The sequence below is a fragment of the Myotis yumanensis genome, unplaced genomic scaffold (assembly GCF_028538775.1).
Source record: "Myotis yumanensis isolate MYYU_CA2020_CCGP unplaced genomic scaffold, mMyoYum1.0.hap1 SCAF_3, whole genome shotgun sequence".
NCBI lineage: Eukaryota > Metazoa > Chordata > Mammalia > Chiroptera > Vespertilionidae > Myotis > Myotis yumanensis.
In genome coordinates this window covers 164505034-164524288 of record NW_027223754.1, presented here as the reverse complement: position 1 = coordinate 164524288, position 19255 = coordinate 164505034, and the positions used below count along the sequence as shown (strand labels likewise).

Genomic DNA, 19255 nt, shown 5'->3' with positions numbered 1-19255 from the left:
ATCTCTCTCTCCTTCTCCCTTCCTCTCTGAAATCAAAAAAGAAATATATATTTTTAAAAAATACAGATTCATTTACATGTAAGATTTAAAGGGATACAAATGATAAAATGCAAATAGGCATTTCATATTTGCTCTATTGAAAAAAAATACTTTTTCTAATGTATAAGCATTAAGTAAATGCAAGAAAAAGAAACTTGAATATCACATACTCATATTTCCTCTCTTGTCTGTTGCTTTGTTAGACCATTTGAACCAATCTTTGGTTCAAAAACTATCTCTGTATTTATAAATTACTGGCTCTAAACCAAAGACAAGAGGAGTACTTTAGATGAATATTACTAGGGGTAGGGTATGAACTGTAGACATGAAGCCAAATTCCAGAGATGAGTTAAATTTGGTTTGGTTGCCCTACCTGGTTTGGCTCAGTGGATGGAGCGTTGGCCTGCAGACTGAAGGGTCCCGGGTTCGATTCCGGCCAAGGGCACATGCCTGGGTTGCGGGCTCGACCCCCAGCGGGGGGTGTGCAGGAGGCAGCCGAGCAGTGATTCTCTCTCATCATTGATGTTTCTATCTCTCTCTCCCTCTCCCTTCCTCTCTGAAATCAATAAAAATATATTAAAAAAAAAATTTGGTTTGGTTTATATGTTATTGAGAAAAGCATTTTCTGTGTCAGGACAGAAAAGTCAAGAGTAATCAGAATTTGTGTAGCATGTAGTTTGCTAGCATTCCATACCATTAGATACCACAAACTGCAAAATAGGTAGAGGAGACCATACTTCCCGTTTCATCCTGGACAGTCATAGTACACCTGTGTTCTGGAACAGATGTCTCACCCCGTTTCATTCTAAAAAATACCCTAGTTTTTTTGTTTTGTTTTGTTTTGTTTTTTTGAAGAGAGGGAAAGACAGAGAGAAACACATCGATTGGTTGCCTCCTGCACACGCCCTAACCAGGGCCCAGACCAGGCCCCTTGTCCAGAATCAAACCCATGACCCTTTGATCCACAGGCCGACACTCTATCCACTGAGCCAAACCGACTAGGGCTAAAAAATATCCTAGCTTTTATGATAATTTTTTTCAGAGGAAATCAAAGATTCGCTGAACATGTGTTTATTGGCACTTCACCCTTATCAACAGAGTAACATAGTTGGTACTAAAATATTTGTTGTTGAATTGGCTGTGAGAATGTAAATTTATAGAATTTACAAAATTTGCAGTTGAGCAAGGTAAGAGAAATAGGATTATTCTAGTCTTTTGAGTTGGGGGAAGGAAAAAAATAGGAGAGCAATGGTTGAGTAATAATGATAAGGCACATTTATATACAAGGTTGCATAAAAGAGTGGTTAAGAACGTGGACTCTGGGGTCAGGCTGCCTGCTCAGGCAGAGCCACTTTCTAATTGTATGACCTTGAGCAAGTTTTTTTAACTTCTGTTTCTCAGTTTTCTTATCTATAAGTTGAGAATAATAGTAATATATGAGGATAATATTAAAAATCCATCTTATAGGGTTGTTAAGAGGATTGACAGTTAATGTAAAGCCCTTAGAATAGAATCTGGTACATAAAAACCATATGTGAGCTGCTGCTTTCATATATACTTATGAAAGATAACTTTCATCTCAGTTTTGTGGTTGTTTTCATTTAAAAGTAACAAATGGTTTGTTGACTTGACTATAAACACTGGGAGTTAAAAGGCACCCTTTTCTGAAAAGGATTATTTTGATATTTAATACTGACATTTGAGGATTGTTGTTTTTTTTTTAAGTTCATTTGTATAGTTAGCCATTGGCTTTATCAGATAACAATTTGAAGTAAATGGCTCAGTTCTTTGAGGACTGTTTACATTACTTAAATGCTAAATATCTATTAATAGTTTTAATCTTTAGTAAGGGAGTTCATAAATCTCATGTAGAACTTTCTAGAAGTCTCTAGTTTTGATTATATTTTCATTTCAATCCATGACCCGTACATTAAGCCACTAATCTAGAGAGGCCTCAGTTTTATTTTGGTTTTTAAACAATTGTCAGATGCCATCTGATTGAAGTAGTGGGACTTTGGTGATGTCTTTTCCTCAGAGGAACAGCACCAATATCTTTATTGATGAATAAACTTAAGATTTTCTTCCATGGTGGAAAGTAAGTGAATTTTGACTCTTGACAACTTGGAGAGCTTGAGGAAAATGACCTGTGCTGGTCCAGTTACCTTGTTATTACAAGTGTGAGCTCTAGATTAGCAGAAAACTTCTTTACCCAGGGGCTTTTTAGAATATAAACTCTCTGACCCTGTAACCTGGTATTGACTCTGAATCTGCATTTTATCAAGATCCATAGATGATTCTTTTGCACAGTCAAGTTTGAGAAACACTCATAGTATATATTTATCCATTGATTCATTCTACAAATTTTATTATTGGCCTGTGTGCTAGTCACTGTTGAAGGTACTAGAGAGCAAGTAAATCATAAACAAGGTCACTGCCATTGTGGAGCTTGCAGATAAAATAATTCAGATTAGGATAAATGCATTGTGATAGAGGGTAAAATTTATTGCATAAACTACCGTGGATATGTATTTTTGTAACTGAAAATTAGCTATATCTTGGCTAAAAAATAATTGCAGTCACCCTGGCCAGTGTCACTCGGTTGGGTGTTGTTCTGTGTAGCGAAAGGTTGCTGGTTTGATTCCCAGTCAGGGCACATGCCAGGGTCCTGGGCTAGATCCTCGGTAGGGGGTGTGTGTGCAGGAGATAGCCGATGGATGTGTTGCTCTCACATTGATGTTTCTCTCCCTCTCCCCTCCCCTTTTCCCCCTTCTCCCCTCTTCTCCTCTACCCCCCTCTCTTCCATCCCCTCTCCCTCCCCTCCCTCTGCCCCTCCCTCCTTCCCTCTTCTTTCTTCTCTAAAAAATAAATAAAAATGTATTAAAAAATTATTGCAGAGGCCCGGCTTGGGTGGCTCAGTGTTTGAGCGTGGACCCATGAGCTACGAGATCACCAGGTTGATTCCTGGTTGGGACATATGCCCAGGTTGTGGGCTCAACCCCCAGTAGGGGGTGTGCAGCAGACAGCCAATCTTAAGTTTCTCTCTCATCAGTGTTTCTGTCTATCCCTCTCCCTCCCCCTCTCTCTAAAATCAATAAAAACATATTTTTAAAAAATGATTGCAGAGCTGAAGTGACTTCTGCCCTAGGGACCCTAGTTCTTTCTGGTGGCTATTTTCTATAGATAGCCATGTCTTCTGGATTATTAGCCACTCTAGGGAGAACTGGGGCCAGGGACCATTTGGCTTGGTGAGAAGATTTATAATATTCCTTAGTCCAGCGGTTCTCAACCTGTGGGTCGCAACCCCTTTAGGGGTTGAACCACCCTTTCACAGGGGTCGCCTAAGACCATTGGAAAACATATATAATTACATATTTTTGTGATTAATCACTATGCTTTAATTATGTTCAATTTGTAACAATGAAAATACATCCTGCATATTAGATATTTACATTACAATTGATAACTAGCAAAATTACAGTTATGAAGTAGCAACGAAAATAATTTTATGGTTGGGGGGTCACCACAACATGAGGAACTGTATTAAAGGGTCACGGCATTAGGAAGGTTGAGAACCACTGCCTTAGTCTGTAACTAGTTGTCTTAAAGTTTTCTCTGAGGCAACTGTAGTGTAGTAGCAGCAGAATCTCCAGACTGCCAAGGTTCAAATCCTGGTTGTCTTAATAGCTATGCAACTTTTTCTTATCTGCAAAATGTGGATGATAATGGTATTTAACTGAAGTTGTTGTGAAGATGGATTAAGTGTTCCATAAATGTAAGTTATTATTCTGCCAGAATGGGTAAAAAAATCCCACTTTAATTTTTACTTTTACTTGCCATAAAATGCCCCTAAGCATCTTCTTTTGGGATCTTGAAGTTTTTTGCTGGATAAAGTAGGTGTTTATTTTGTTTAGGTACATGCAATTTAGTGTTCCTCTCAATATTGGAGATGTAAAAAATAAACTTGGAAGGTTGATCCACCATGAGCAAATAAGTTTAATCAATTTATATACTTTTGTTTCTGTTTCTCAGCATTTGTAGTGTTAAGTGGCATGGGATATCTGTTTCTGATAATAAATAGGTAAGTAAAACCAAAGAGATGGCTTCTCCATATTTATGGTGACTTTTTCCTAATTCTTGGTTCTTTTACCTTAAAACTGCTGTCTGGAAAGTATTATTAACATATTTTTATTTCAGAGAGGAAGGGAGAGGGAGAGAGAGATAGAAACATCAAATATGAGAATCATTGATTGGATGCCTCCTGCACGCTCCCACGCTGGGGATCGAGCCTGCAACCCAGGCATGTGCCCTGTCTGGGAATCAAACTTTAACCTCCTGGTTCATAGGTCAACAGTCAACCACTGAGCCACACTGGCCAGGCTGGAAGGTATTATTTTGCCAAGAATTTGATGTTTCCCTTTTTTCCTTTCTTTATATCTCTTCCCCAGCTAGGAATTGGCATAAAATGTTTCAATAGTGAGCATTTCTGTTGGTTAGTTGGTGATGACATATATTGCTTAGAAATAGAGGTGGTGATGAATCTGTTAATTGTAAGGACTGACAATTTGAATATTTTTGTGGTGATTTGAGAGTATCTGTGCTTATATGCTATGTGTATGTTGGCAGGTAGTTTCAACAGGCACTTGGACAATTTACATCCTTTTATTAGATTTTTTTTATACATAACTGTAGCCTCAAGGACTTTACTTCTAGGTCTGTAGAAGAGATAAGGATTTTGATGTGGTTTTTCATTCATCTTTAGTCAAAAGATGAATCAAACCTAGTTATCTAGAGTTTAAATGAGAAAATAAGCCTTCCAGTTAAACTGACTTGTCAGATTCATTATGTTATTTTAAAGACTTGGTTATGGAAAAACAACTTTTTTTTAAAATATATTTTTTATTTCAGATAGGAAGGGAGAGAGAAATAGAAACATCAGTGATGAGAGAGAATCATTGATTGGCTACCTTCTGCACATCCCCCAGTGGGGATCGAGCCCGCAACCCGGGCATGTGCCCTGAAGGGGAATCTAATCATCTGTCACCCCCTGGTTCATAGGTCAGTGCTGAACCACTGAGCCATGCCAGCTGGGCAGAAAAACACCAACTTTTTTTGATGGACATTTTTAGTTTTCAGTTTTTCCTTATGTTGAGTAATTCTATAAAGAACACTCTTGTGTATAAAGCCCTTAAGCTAAAATTCACTGCATTAAATTAAAGAGTGGACATTTTTTAAGTTTTTTATATCAGTATTGGCAGATTGCTTTCCAAAAGTGTTGACTGTTTTTACTCTTGCCCAATTTATTGTATTTTTGTCCATACCAGGCATTCTTATATTTACAAATTCACTGTATAGGTTAAAATGAAATAATTGATTTACTTTGTGTTTTTTTTAATATTTGCTTTTTAAAATTTTTCTAACTGATTTCATAGAGGAAGGGAGAGGGAGAAAGAGATAGAAATATCAATGATGAGAGGGAGTCATTGACCAGCTGCCTCTTGCATGCCCCCTACTGGGGATCCAGCATCCCCACCATGTGCCCTTGACTGGAATTAGACTTGGGACCCTTCAGTCTACATGCCAAAGCTCTATCTACTGAGCCAAACCAGCTAGGGCATTTTGTGTTTCTTCAATGACCAGTGTGATTGAATATTTATCCGGGTGTATTAGTTTTTTGGGTTCTGTTCTGTTGTGAATTGTCATTTTGCTTGTTTGTGCTTTTCTTAGCAATTGGTAAGTTCTTCAAGCTTCTTTGAAGACAATAGTTCTTTATGTCACTTGCCAGGAACGATTTTACATCATTCTGGTTTTAAGGCTCTGGGATATCCTGTTGATGTGTCTTTTATTTGTATCGTAAATGTTTCATTATATATTTTCTGATTGTAAAAGTAAGAGATGTTAATTTTAGGAATAAACAGAAAAGCACAAAAATGAAAATAAAAACACTGCTGCTCAGACGTAACTATTGAAAACACTAATTTTTAGTCACTCTCAATCCTTTCTATGCTTGTGCATTATTTCACAAAATTAAGTCATTTTTATAAAATAGCAATTTGCTTTACACTCCCCCCCCCAAGTTTCTGTGAACATTTCATTGTCTTTACAATAATAACTATTTTGAAATAACTATAAATTCTCAAGACGTTGCCCCCAAAATATACAGGTGTCCTATGCACATTTTGCCTGCTTTCTCCCAGTAGTAACACCTTGAATAACTATAATATGATGTAAAAACTGGCAAATTGACATTGGTGCAGTCTAAAGAACTTACTCAGGTTTTACCAGTTTTATATACAGTCTGGTTTTAAGGCTTTGGAATATTCTGTAAATGGCTGTGCTACAGTTATTGAACAACAACTCTGTAGTTGGTATCTTAGTCAATTTAGACTATAATAGAATCACACTCTAGGTAGTTTATAAACAAAATAAATTTATTTCAGGGAAGTCCGGGATCCATAGTGCCAGCAGATTAGGTGTTTGGTGAGGGCTTTCTGGTTCATAGCTGGTGAGTGCCTTTTCTCTGTGCCAGGGAAGCCCTGTGTGTTTCTTTTAGAAGAGCACCTCCCAAAGGCCCCATGTCTCAATACCATCACATTGGGCATTAGGATTTTAACATATGAATGGGGGGTATACAAACATTCAGATGATAGCAGTTGGATGTTTCTAATTTTTCAGTATGATAAAAATGTGTTGGGCATTTTTGTGATTATATGCTTTTGCACATCTCTTCTGAGCAGAATTTCTGACAAGTAGAATTTCTAGATCAAAAATGTATATTTTTAAGGCCCCCCCCCCCCCAATACTTTTATTGATTTTTTTAGAGAGAGGAAGGAAGAGGGAGAGAGAAACATCGGTGTGGGAGTGGAATGTCAATCGTCCGCCTCCTACACAACCCTGACTGGCAGTTGAGCCTGCAACCCACCTGCAACCCGGCCTGTGCCCCAGGAATCGAACCAGGGATTTGAACCAGCAATGTTTTAGTGCACGGGACGATGCCCAATCAACTGAGTCACACCAGCCAGAGCTATTTTTAAGGCTTTCAGTAAACATTGCCAGCTTTTAGAAAAGTTATGTGGATTACAGTAGTGAACTGTTGTGTGTGTGTGTGTGTGTGTGTGTGTGTGTGTGTCAAAATGACAAAGTAGTTTAACAGAAAAAATGATACTTTGTAATTAACTATCCCTTCTTGTCTTTTTATACATTTTCCCTGTTTGGTAAATATCTTTGTTCCTATTGTTAATACATTTGAGCACTTTTCATATTAGTGTACTAGTATATAGGCCTATGTTTTTTCTTTAATTTTTATAATATGTGTTATAAAATATACTAAATTTTATTGAACTGTTTGCCTGTAGATGGACTTTGGGTTGTTTTCAGTCTTCTACTTATGGGATCAGTGCTGCAATAACACATCCTTGTACACGTTTCTTTGTATACATTGGCTTTTAGAAAAGTGTATACTACTAACTAGGCTGGTGAAAAAATAAATATGCCCAGGAGTACTGCTTGTTTATGTGCCATACACTACACATTTTAATTATTCTTGGCACCAGTATCAAGGGACACATCAGATTTGTAGATAGTATGCTGCTGAAAATCATCTAGTTAATTATTTTGATTAATTATTAAATGCTTAAAAAAATCTCATCAATAAAAGGTAAGTTTTTGGTCATAATCCCCCAGTATTTGGGTATTTATAAATTAAGTGTATATTTTGTATGTTAAATGTTAGTCTTAATCTCTTATAGTGTACATTTGTCACATTTGCAGCCTCCCAATTTTTGAGAAGCTTTCTAAATTTGCAGAAATACCCATATTATGTACATACTTTTCAAAACTCAGAAATTTCCAGATTCTCATGTGTATAGGTGGATGCAAGCGTGTTACCTCAGAGCCACTGGTCAGACACACCCACAGATGCCTTGTATTTGAAAGTACACAATATAAGGAAATGGAGGTTTTATTCACAACTTTCATTTTGCAGTTAGGAATGGAGTAGAGCTAGTCAGCTTAAAATGTAGTTAATAGTTTCAAGATTAAGTTGGTGCTAGCCATAGTGAAGATTGTTTGTAATGGATTTGGACTTTGCATTTAGTGCTTGGTAGTGGCAGGGATAGCGATTTCCCCTTTAAACTGCTTCTGCAAGGTTATTTTGGGTGATATTATCTTTGCATCTGCTTTTTTCAGCCCTTCTAGTGACATAGCAATAGTGACTCTAATAAATTACCTTTCTCTTTAAATGAGCCAGAATGTATTCTGCACACTGACAACTAAAAATCCTTGATAGCCCTAGCCGGTTTGCTCAGTGCTTAGAGCATTGGCCTGCAGACTGAAGGGTCGTGGGTTCAATTCTGGTCAAGGGCATGGATCTGGTACCTCGGTTCCAGGCTTGATCCCCAGCCCTGATTGGGGCGTGTGTGGGAGGCAACCAGTGCATGTCTCTCTCTCACATCAATGTTTCTTTCTCTGTCTCTCCCCCTCCCTTCCATTCTCTCTAAAAAATCAAAGGAAAAAATATCCTCAGGTGAGGATTAACTAAAAAACAAACAAACAAAAAATCCTTGATAAGATACTTTTGGTACAGTGCACATTGTTTGCATGTCTATATAGTGACAAATATAAAGCTAACTTGCCTCTAAAATTACGCCATAGAGGTTTTTAAATACCTGGTACCTGTCCTGGCAGGGTACCCTGGTTGTAATAAGAAAACTAGTTGGTTTCCTTCCTGAGCTAGTTATGATATGAGGTAATTGTGAATTAACATCTCTAAGCTAAGATTTTGTTATGATTATTCAAATGGTGCTTCTTCAAAAATGCTTTTCCTCCCCTGCAAGGTTTGACACCTTATTATTGATCTTGATGTTACTATAAAGCTTTTAGCAGCCCTGAAACCAAAAGCCATAAACCATTTTGACATAAGACTTCCATTTTAAACTCAGGCCACATTAAAAAAAAAAAAAGGAAGAGTGGTGTCAACTCTGGTCTAGCATGTTGGGAAGGTAATTATAGATGCTTAACATTCCTTTTTTGCACACATGCCTCTATTATTTTACTCAATAGACAGCTGGGGGTCTACTCTCACTTGGTTTGTGTTAACAGCTAAAATAGAAAAGGAAGACCACCTGTCTGCCTTCCTTGAGCCCACTGCCTGGTTGCAAAGAACACCTGTTAAAGTAAACTATTATAGTGGTAACAAAATAGAGGTTATATACAAATAATAAGAGGAAAAGAGGAAGTAGTGAGCAAAACAAATGAAGTTAAGTCTCCAAGGTGTGTCGGGACTATACTAGTAAGTTTTGGTAGACTAGAGATTATGTTTTTTTTAAGTGAGGAAACTGAGGTCAATAAGTTCATAATCCCTGGGTGGCAAAACAAAGTTAATTTTTTTCTGTAATGCCATAGTTGTTTCTCAATTAGTAGAATTACACTTCAATCTAGCTTTATTAAGGTGATATTGGTACTTTTTAAAGAATTATTGTGAATTGGATATTCTGGAAAACAACTGAAAATGTTGGTTAATTATCACAGTACTGTTAATGTTAGAGCTGTGTTTTTTTGTTTTTAGTTAGAGTTGTGTTTTGAATTTAAGTGTGCTTCTGGAGTCTCAACCATTATATGTTTACATAATGATTATTAACTACCTTGAAATAACAATTCCTATTCTATTTTACTAAAGCAACATACTACTATGTAACAATTCCATAAGTTTCGCTGAGAACTGTAGTCTTTGTTTGCCATTTTCTTGGGTAGGGACATAACTGGTATTTTCAGAATTAAGGAAAGTGAGGGAGGAGGAGGGTATGCCAGTACATAGATTTTCTTCTATTAAAGTACTTAATAACAAGTTAAATGCTCTTTACATGGCAGGGAAGCTAGGCTCTCACAAATTCCTCATAGTTGTTTTCTGCATCAGTCAGAAATTAAGCTGTACCTAAATTCCCATATCATATTCAGTCAGCTCAGTTCCAAAGGTAAGGTGATGGGGAGAGTGCTGCTGTGGTGAAGGCAGAAAGGGGTTGTTGTCTGTAGAGAATTTTAAAGCAATACATTGACTAAAAGGCATATGCGTATAATTATCCTATACCTGGCAATTCTAAATAGTGTCAGTGATAAAATACTGCCATTACAACCACCATGTAGGCCCAGCCCTTGCTCCCAACATACGAATGAACCTTGACATGGTTACGAACATTGTGTCTGAGTGTTCTTCTTTTTCCCAAATTGAGTTTCAGTTGATAAGCAATCAAAAAATATATGGCAAGCTATACAGTATAATTAAACAATGTTTCATTGGTTCCTACATATAAGTCATGTTAGTCATAATAGTTGCATAGTATGGAAACTTAAGTAAAAAATCGGTTTATTGCCCTAGCCCAGTGGTCGGCAAACTCATCAGTCAGCAGAGCCAAATATCAACAGTACAATGATTGAAATTTCTTTTGACAGCCAAATTTTTTAAATTTAAACTATATAGGTAGGTATACATTGTTATTAGGGTACTCCTAAGCTGGCCTTTGCTAAAAACGATCTCAATCTGAGGGGTCGACCTCAGCAAATGTACCCCCATTTCTTCTAATGCCACTTCTTCAAAATAGACTCGCCCGGGCTGAAAACCGACTTCTGGGCATGGGCCACGAAGTTTCAATCGCACTGTACGTGCGCACCCGCACGTGGTATTTTGTGGAAGAGCCACACTCAAGGGGCCAAAGAGCCGCATGTGGCTCGCAAGCTGCGGTTTGCCAACCACTGCCCTAGCTGGTTTGGCTCAGTGGATAGAGTGTTGGCTTGCAGATGGAAGGGTCTCAGGTCCGATTCCAGTCAAGGGCACATGCCTGGGTTGCAGGCTTGATCCCCACTCTTGGTCTGGGGCTCTGGTCAGGGGCCCTGGTTGGGATGTGTGTGGGATGTAACCAATCAATGTCTCTCTCACATCTATGTTTCTCTCTCTCTGTCTCTCCCCGCCTCCCTTCCACTCTCTCTAAAACTCAATGGGAAAATATCCTCCAGAGAGGATTAACAACAACAACAACAAAATCTGTTTATTGTCTTAGCTGGTTTAGCTCAGTGGATAGAGTGTCGGCCCACAGACTGAAGGGCTCGGGTTTGATTCTAGTCAAGGGCACCTACTTCGGTTGCAGGCTCTTTCCTTGGCTCTGGTTGGGATGGGTGTGGGAGGCAACCTATTGATGTGTCTCTCTGACATCCATGTTTCTCTTTCTGTCTCTCCCCCTCCCTTTCTCCTAAAAATCAATGAAAAAATATCTTTCAGTGAGGATTAACAAACAGCAACAACCTTATTAAATTAAAAGATTACTGGGGAATTTCATGGGACATAGTTGTAGGAAGTACAGTTAGGTCTCCCAGAAGCTGAGTCTTCTCAGCATCTCTGGGGGCTCTGAAGTTCCGCCTACCCAGAGTCCTGCTTTGGTTGCCCATTTTTCAGTGTTGGTGATACCTTAAAGGCTGGATTGTTTTTTTCAGCCCCATGATGCAGTGTTAGTTGTAAGAACTCCCTCAATGTAGACAGAATTTATAACAGCTTCCTGATACTTGGCTCAGTGTGTACCAGTTATTTTTCATGAAAGCTGAATCCCAAGTATATGCAGGTCATAAGCTTGAAAGCACCTTGCCCTTTAAATCCACTTTCTGGTCCCTGCCATCCAGGGGAGGGGCCTATAACTGAGAAGACATTTAAAAAAGTAACCTTTTGGCCCCACCTGCATGGCTGAGCAGTTGAGAATCGACCTATGAACCATTCCCGGTCAGGGCACATTCCCAGGTTGCAGGACCAATCCCCAGTTGAGGGGCATGTAGGAGGCAGATGATTGAAGTTTCTCTCTCATCGATATTTCTATTTCTCCCTTACTCTGAAATCAATAAAAACAGTATTTTTAAAAAGTAACTTTTTGGAGAGAGAGTACTTTTTGAAAGTCATTAATGTATTTGAGAAGGAACAAGCCCAGTTTGGTGGGATGAGGTGAGAAAAGTGTATTTGTGCATCCTGCTTTCTTCTCTCTCCATCTTTTGAATACTCTTCTTTCCCACCTCTATACCTGCCGTGGGCAAACTACGGCCTGCGGGCCGGATTCGGCCCGTTTGAAATGAATAAAACTAAAAAAAAAAAAAAAAAAAAAGACCGTACCTTTTTATGTAATGATGTTTACTTTGAATTTATATTAGTTAACACAAACACTCCATCCATGCTTTTGTTCTGGCCCTCCGGTCCAGTTTAAGAACCCATTGTGGCCCTCGAGTCAAAAAGTTTGCCCACCCCTGCTCTATACTGTGATCCATTTCTACTTTTCACCTCTGTGTGTGTCTGGTTACATGAGGTATGCGAAAGATTACTTTAGATGGTAATTTTACATAATTATGTTGTGGACTTTAAGCAGTAGCTAGAAAGTGGGGGGCAGAGGAGGGAGAAATTAAGGGACATCTGTAATACTCTAAACAATTTTTAAAAAAGAATATATACGTTCAGGACAAATTTGGAAAAGCACATTCTAATGTAAGGCAGATTGCTGTTTTTGACTTGGGAGTAAATTAATTTCCAGCGGTAGAATCAGACTCAAAGGTCTGTATCAGTTTGGATGGCAGTAAAAATTGTATACTCTATAAAATTGCTCTAGATAACTAAAAAATTTGCTCTAGATACAAAACACATGCTAATGTCAAAGATATGTGAATAGTTTGAATAAACTTTATGACATTTGCAAGCACATTGGGGGTAAAGCAGTATTACTATATTAATAGTATTTTGTAGAGATATTTTTTGTATAGGTAGCTAAATTTTATATAGATACATTTCAAGTTCATCCACTCAAAAGGATTTATATTGTCAAATTAAGCCAAAAACTTAAGAGATACTACTTATTTAATATTTATTTATTTATTATTAAATTACTTAATATTGGGGTTTTCTTCACATTTAAGTAATGGAAAAAGTCTTTTACCTAAATCCGTATTTTTAATGCACTGACTTTTAAAGTTTACAATAGATCCTTTGATTATTTAGCAGGTAACATCTAAAGGAACTGGTTTAAATCCTAATGCCAAAGTGTGGCAAGAAATTCCTCATGGAAATACTGATGTCTCGCCAGTAACTCATGGAACTGAAAGCTCTTGGCATGAAACAGCAGCAACATCAGGGTCTCATCCTGAGGGTGAGTCCTAAATATTTTGTCAGAATAAAACACATTTTGGTTAAACCTATCCCCGAACCAATTTAGAGAACTTTAGGGTACATCCTTTGATTATTTGATTAAATATGTTTATAAATGTTTAACTTGTAGTTTGTATACAATTCTCATATCTAGTATGAGTAGTCACCAATTTCAAACAGAAGCTTGAAATCTTTGGGTCTAGCCTTTAAGCCCATTTATAAAATGGTATTTATAAATTAGTGTTGATCTACCACTTATTTGACCTTGGACAAATGACTTAATTTTCCCATGCTTGTGTCCTTAATCTATAGATTAAACAACAATAATAAAAATAGTAATAATAATTACTTTTGGCAGAATTAAGTGAGTAAAAGTGCATTAAGTAGTCTGATACATAGATAGTGCTATATAAGTTTAAGCTATTAACCATTTTAGCTTATCCATAATTGTCAAAACTTAACTCCCTTAGAAAGAGAACTGTTACTTAAAATCATATGGACATTTTCCCAACTGATAGATTCCTTGAAATCTTGTTATAGAAGACATAGGGCCGAGAGTTCCTAAAGATAGGATTTGGAAAAAAAAAAAAAAGATAGGATTTGAAGAATTTCTATTTTCAGTATGTTTTCTTTCATACAGGTAACACAGAACTTTCAGATGATATGTGTAAGGAATATGAAGTAATGTATTCAGCTTGTGAAACCACAAGAAATTCTACAGGCATTGAAGAATCAACTAATGGAATGATTTTAGGGCCAGAAGATCTGAGTTACCAAATATATGACATTTCCGGTAAGCTTTAGGTTTTTATTGATCAAAGGAGAATTCAGTATGCTAGTCTTCTTCCACCCTCCCCCCAAGTCTCTTTATCCTTGGTCTAATTAAACTGTGTATTCATTAGTTTATTTTCTTATTGGGGAAAAAAGTTTATGTTAATGAAATGCTGTTAGGTGATATCAATAAATACTGTTTTAAAATGGCCAAACATGAAAATTGTAATTAAAAAATATTAATTTTAAATTTCCTATGAAAAGAAAGTGTGAAATTCAAGATGAAAGGGGGAAAATATTCAAAATAGTTGAAAGAAACCTAAATTACAGTTTTTCATAGGGTCCAACTTTGTTGGGATTAGTGCAAGTTCTATCAATTTTCCTATCACTTTTTTCCCCCCTCTAAATATTTATGGGTGAAATATGACCCTGGGACTTAATTGTTCCCGTGACCCATCACTTTTGTCAGTGTGAAATGCATTTATAAATGTGAAGTTGCAGGGATTAATTTTAAGGAAAAGGCTGTATTAAAAATAAAAACATGGTTCTACAATTTAACTTGTGAGACCTGTTGGTTTTTTTTCCATATTCACTTAATTGTTAGGGATTAGTAGTTGATTGGATTTAAAGTGGATGAAATCTAAAGGAAACTAAAACTGTACCGTAGACCCTCATGACCTAGCTTAATTTTTCTTATTCCTGAAGGGTCTCTTTGGAAAATAAGTGTACTGGGAGGCGGTAGGCATTTCTGTCTTTGCCTTCGGTCAAGGTATATAAATCTTTGTCTTCAAAGTCCTTATTTATTATAAATATTTGGACTAGATTTCTAAAGTCTGTTGGCTTGTAAGTTGATTTTGGAAGTGGAATGAGGTGGTATTTCCATATAATAATTTTTTTTAATATATATTTTATTGATTTTTTAGAGAGGAAGGGAGAGAGATAGAGAGTTAGAAACATCGATGAGTGAGAAACATCGATCAGCTGCCTCCTGCACATCTCCCACTGGGGATGTGCCCGCAACCCAGGTACATGCCCTTGACCGGAATCAAACCTGGGACCCTTCAGTCCGACGCTCTATCCACTGAGCCAAACCGGTTTTGGCACCATATAATAATTTAAGGTGGTAGGCTCTGCTCTCTACTAATGGTCATAATATACCTAACTAGTGTTTACTTTGTTGTTTTTTGTTTATTTGCTTTAGTTTTTAATATATTTTTATTGATTTCAGAGAGGACTGGAGAGGGAGAGAGAGAGATAGAAACACCAATGAAGAGAGAGAATCATTGATTGGCTGCCTCCTGCAAGCTCCACACTGGATGTCAAGCCCGTAACCCGGGCATGTTCCCTGACCTCCTGGTTCATAGGTGAATTCTCAACCACTGAGCCATGATGGCTGGGCATTACTGGCTGGCTACTTTGAACATAGAGTTGGTTTAAGTGGTGTGGCAACCAGTTGATATTTTAATAAATTTGCTATAATGACATTGAAAGGTTAAATGAAGTTATTGCTCATTTAGGTAGCAATTGAGAAGATGAATTTTGTATTAGAAATTTACATAAAAATAGAATGCTTCTTACTCATTTTAATGAAGTTACTTTAATATCTAATATTACTTTGAATCTTGAATAGTAAGACAAGGTAGTGGTAAAATCATGCACAGAATTTATCTTATTTTTTATTGATTTTGGAGAGGAAGGGAGAGGGAGAAAGAGACAGAATCATCAATGATGAGAGAGAATCATGGATCGGCTGCCTCCTGCACGCCCCCCACGGGGTTCGAGCCCGCAACCCCGGGCAGGTGCTGTTGACAGGAATCAATCTCAGGACCCTGCAGTCCACAGGCCCACGCTCCATCCACTGAGCCAAGCCAGCCAGGGCAGAATTTATCTTTATATACATCCTGTTGTCTGTGTATTTAAAGGAAATTAATCATTAATGCTTTTGAAGAGGACAGCTCAGCAGAGTGGCTTGGTTGAGTGCCATCCCGGGCATGAAAGGTTGCTGGCTCGATTCCTGGTCAGGGCACATACCTGAGTTTCAGGTTTGATTATCCAGTCAGAAAGCATACAGAAGGCAACTGATCAATGTTCTCTCGCACATTGATGTTTCTCCTTCCCTCCCTCCCTCCCTTCCTTCCTCCTTCCCAGCATGTCCTCAGGTGAGGATTTAAAAAAAAGACCAATTGTATGCTTTGAGTCTGTAATGTCTTGTGTAAGATAGTCTTCGTTTTCCAGGTTTGAGTCCTCCCCAAAAAGGCTCATGTTCTGGGTTTAAATAATAGAAAGTATAGGAGACTATTATAGAGTTGATCTGGTCCTTTGGACATTTAGGTGCTTTAAATATTCATAGGAAGATAATGGAGTTCTAAAATTAAGGAATAAAAAAAATATTAAGAGATAGAAGTTGAGCCCAGCTGGTGTGGTTCAGTGGTGAGCATTGACCTATGAACCAGAAGGTCCTGGTTCCATTCCCGGTCAGGGCACATGCCCAGGTTGTGGGCTTGATCTCTAGTAGCAGGTATGCAGGAGGCAGCCGATTGATGCTTTCTCTCATCAATGTTTCCATCTCTCTATCCCTCTCTCTAAAAAGTCAATAAAACATTAAAAAAAAAGAGAGATAGTTTAACGAGTGTGACTAATATCAGATTTACTCCTAATACTACCGATGACTCTGTGGGTGTATATATCCCATTTTGTCTAGCTAGTCACTGTCTCAAATTTAGATTAATATCAACTCTTGTTCATTATTTTAAAGTATTTAGGGTAGTATTTTATAATATGTTAGCAGTAAATATAGTATTAATGGTGCTTTGTTAATTACTTGATAAACATTTTTAAACTAATGTGAAATCTCTCTAAAGAATGAAGAATACATTGGTTGAAAGAAATTAGTTGGACCTTGAGTGATCTGAATTGTAAAAAATAACAGTTTAATTTTATGAGTTTAATTTGTGTGTACTTTGTGATTTACTCTGAGTATAAACAATATGTAAAGTTAACCACTTATAGTAATTTGTATTAACTTTATCCCTCTTGTTTTCTACCATCAGGAGAAAGCAATTCAGCAATTTCTACAGAAGACCTAAAAGAATGCCTGAAGAAACAATTAGAATTCTGTTTCTCACGGTACACGATCATTTTTGTGTAGATATTTCTCCTCTTTTTTTTTTTTTTTTTTTGAATTGTTTGGTTGGTAGATGTAAAATACCTGGAAGAATGGTGGTTTTAATTTCCTTCAGTTATGTATTCTGGTATCATTCTTCTATATTTCTTAACTAGATTTAAGGATATAATCTTTAAGCATGTCAAACTCAAAGGCTATCACTGGCCAAATGAACAAGGTTTAAGTTTATGTGGGCCGCAAAAAAACAAAAGCTTCAATTTTCATAGAGACATAGGTTTATTTCGATAGAGACATGCTGAATACAAAGGGCTGAAATAAATGAGTAATAGTTAACATAAAATAATAGAACATTTTAATAAAAATATTTTTTCTTGAACATTAACTTACCAGACACTGAATAACTGCACAAATTAGTAAGTGTAACGCAAATAAACCTATTTTTCTTGTTCTCTGAAAGCGAAATATTTCCTGTTGCGCACACCAAACAAGTCAGTACAAGACTAATGATGTGGCATTTGGCTGCTAAAATATTCGCTGCTGGTATTAGTGGAGAGAAATGGTGCACCTGCGCATAAGGCGTAAGGGAAATGAATGCAACGAAATTATAGTAATCAGTCATTAGTGAATGTTGTACTAGTAGTTTGTTATTAATAATTATGTATAACAGGATATTGTAAAAATTAAGTTAAAAATTTTTATTAAAACATTTCTTACATACCGTTATATTGCTCGGCTGCAAAAAGTATTCGTTGTGGGCTGTGAGTTTGACATGCTTGTTTCAATATGCAAAGGATATTCTATTTTCAGTAGAAAGATAATGAAATTTCTCTTGGATACCTTTTTAAAAATATATATTTTTATTGATTTTAGAGAGGAAGGGAGAGGGAGAGAGAGAGAAACACCAATGACAACAGGTAATCATTGATTGGTTGTCTCCTGCACGTTCCCTATTGGGGATTGAGCCCACAGCCTGGGCATGTGCCCTGAGGGAATCGAACCATGACCTCCTGGTTCATGGGTCAACACTCAACCACTGAGCCACACTGACCAGGCTAACAATTTTGTTTTAATTGATTTGAGAGAAAGAGACATCGATTTGTTGTTCCACTTATACATTCATTGGTTGCTTCTTGTATGTGTCCTGGCCAGGGATTGAACCCATAATCTTGGTGTATTGGGACAACGCTTTAACCAACTGAGCTACCTGGCCAGGGCCTCATGAGTGTTTTTAAAGCAAACATGAAGATTTGAACTTCTTGATTTGCATGATTTTGTGGGGTTTTCTGGGTCAAGTGAGGAATGAACTATTTTCGGAGGTCACCTCAGGCTGCTTTTGAAAAAGGTTTTTTTATTTCTTTAGACACAGTACACTCTCAGCTTAGGTTTAATTGATTCCTCATCCTAAATCTCTCCCTTTCCTTCTTTGTCTTCATAATCTAGTATTGGCCCTACTATCTAAAAAAGCAAGAACCTTCTGGCTTTCTTTTCTCCAATCAGATACAGTTCATTTTCTGTAACATACTTATAATAGTTATTTTAAAATCTTTGCCTATTAACTGGATTATTTGTGTGTCTGCTAATATTTTGAGTTTTTTCTCTTGATTCTGTTATAATTTTCCTGCCTTTTTTGCATGTCATAAATGTTGATTATATGCTGGACATTACTTATAAAAGAAGCTAGGAGCTGCAAGTGATATAATTTTTCCCTCTAGAAAATATTTGAGCTTTCTTCTGGTAGGCAGAAGCAGAATGATTGCTTCAATCCAGTCAGGAATCAAGCTAGGTCAGGGCTGAGCGGCCATTTTAATTAGATTTGGTTCACCTCTAATTTATGTATATTCCTTAGGCATGGACTTCTCAGGCTTTTGATTTAGAAGTTGGCAGTTTTCTGTTACCTCAGTCCTGAAACATCAAGGGAGATTTAGTTGTCTTCTTCAGAGGCTTGAGATTAGCTCTTTAGCCTCTTACCTCATACAGCTCTAAAATCTGGAAAATGTCTTGTGGAGGAAACCTGTCTTGTGTTTGATGCAATATTCATTCTTTTTTCCCCCTGGAACTTCCACAAGACCAGAGAGATTTTATCTTTTCCACTTGACTCCCAATCTCTCATCTCTGTCCTTCGAACTCAAGTAAACACAGTTGTGTTGGAGGGCTTCTTTAGT

At 37.2% G+C, this 19255-nt stretch overlaps 1 protein-coding gene across 6 annotated transcripts in view; it reads left to right on the top strand.

Annotated features, from left to right (window-relative positions):
- The window catches only part of LARP4 (La ribonucleoprotein 4), a 73603-nt gene that overhangs the window by 9076 nt on the left and 45272 nt on the right, over positions 1–19255 (top strand). For 5 of the 6 annotated variants that reach the window (XM_070410247.1, XM_070410245.1, XM_070410248.1 and 2 more), the window contains 3 exons: positions 13052–13199; positions 13839–13991; positions 17020–17095. In XM_070410247.1, the coding sequence (XP_070266348.1) occupies positions 13052–13199; positions 13839–13991; positions 17020–17095 (377 nt within the window). The remainder of the gene's footprint in view (positions 1–13051; positions 13200–13838; positions 13992–17019; positions 17096–19255) is intronic. The other variant, XM_070410246.1, reaches the window with a different exon arrangement.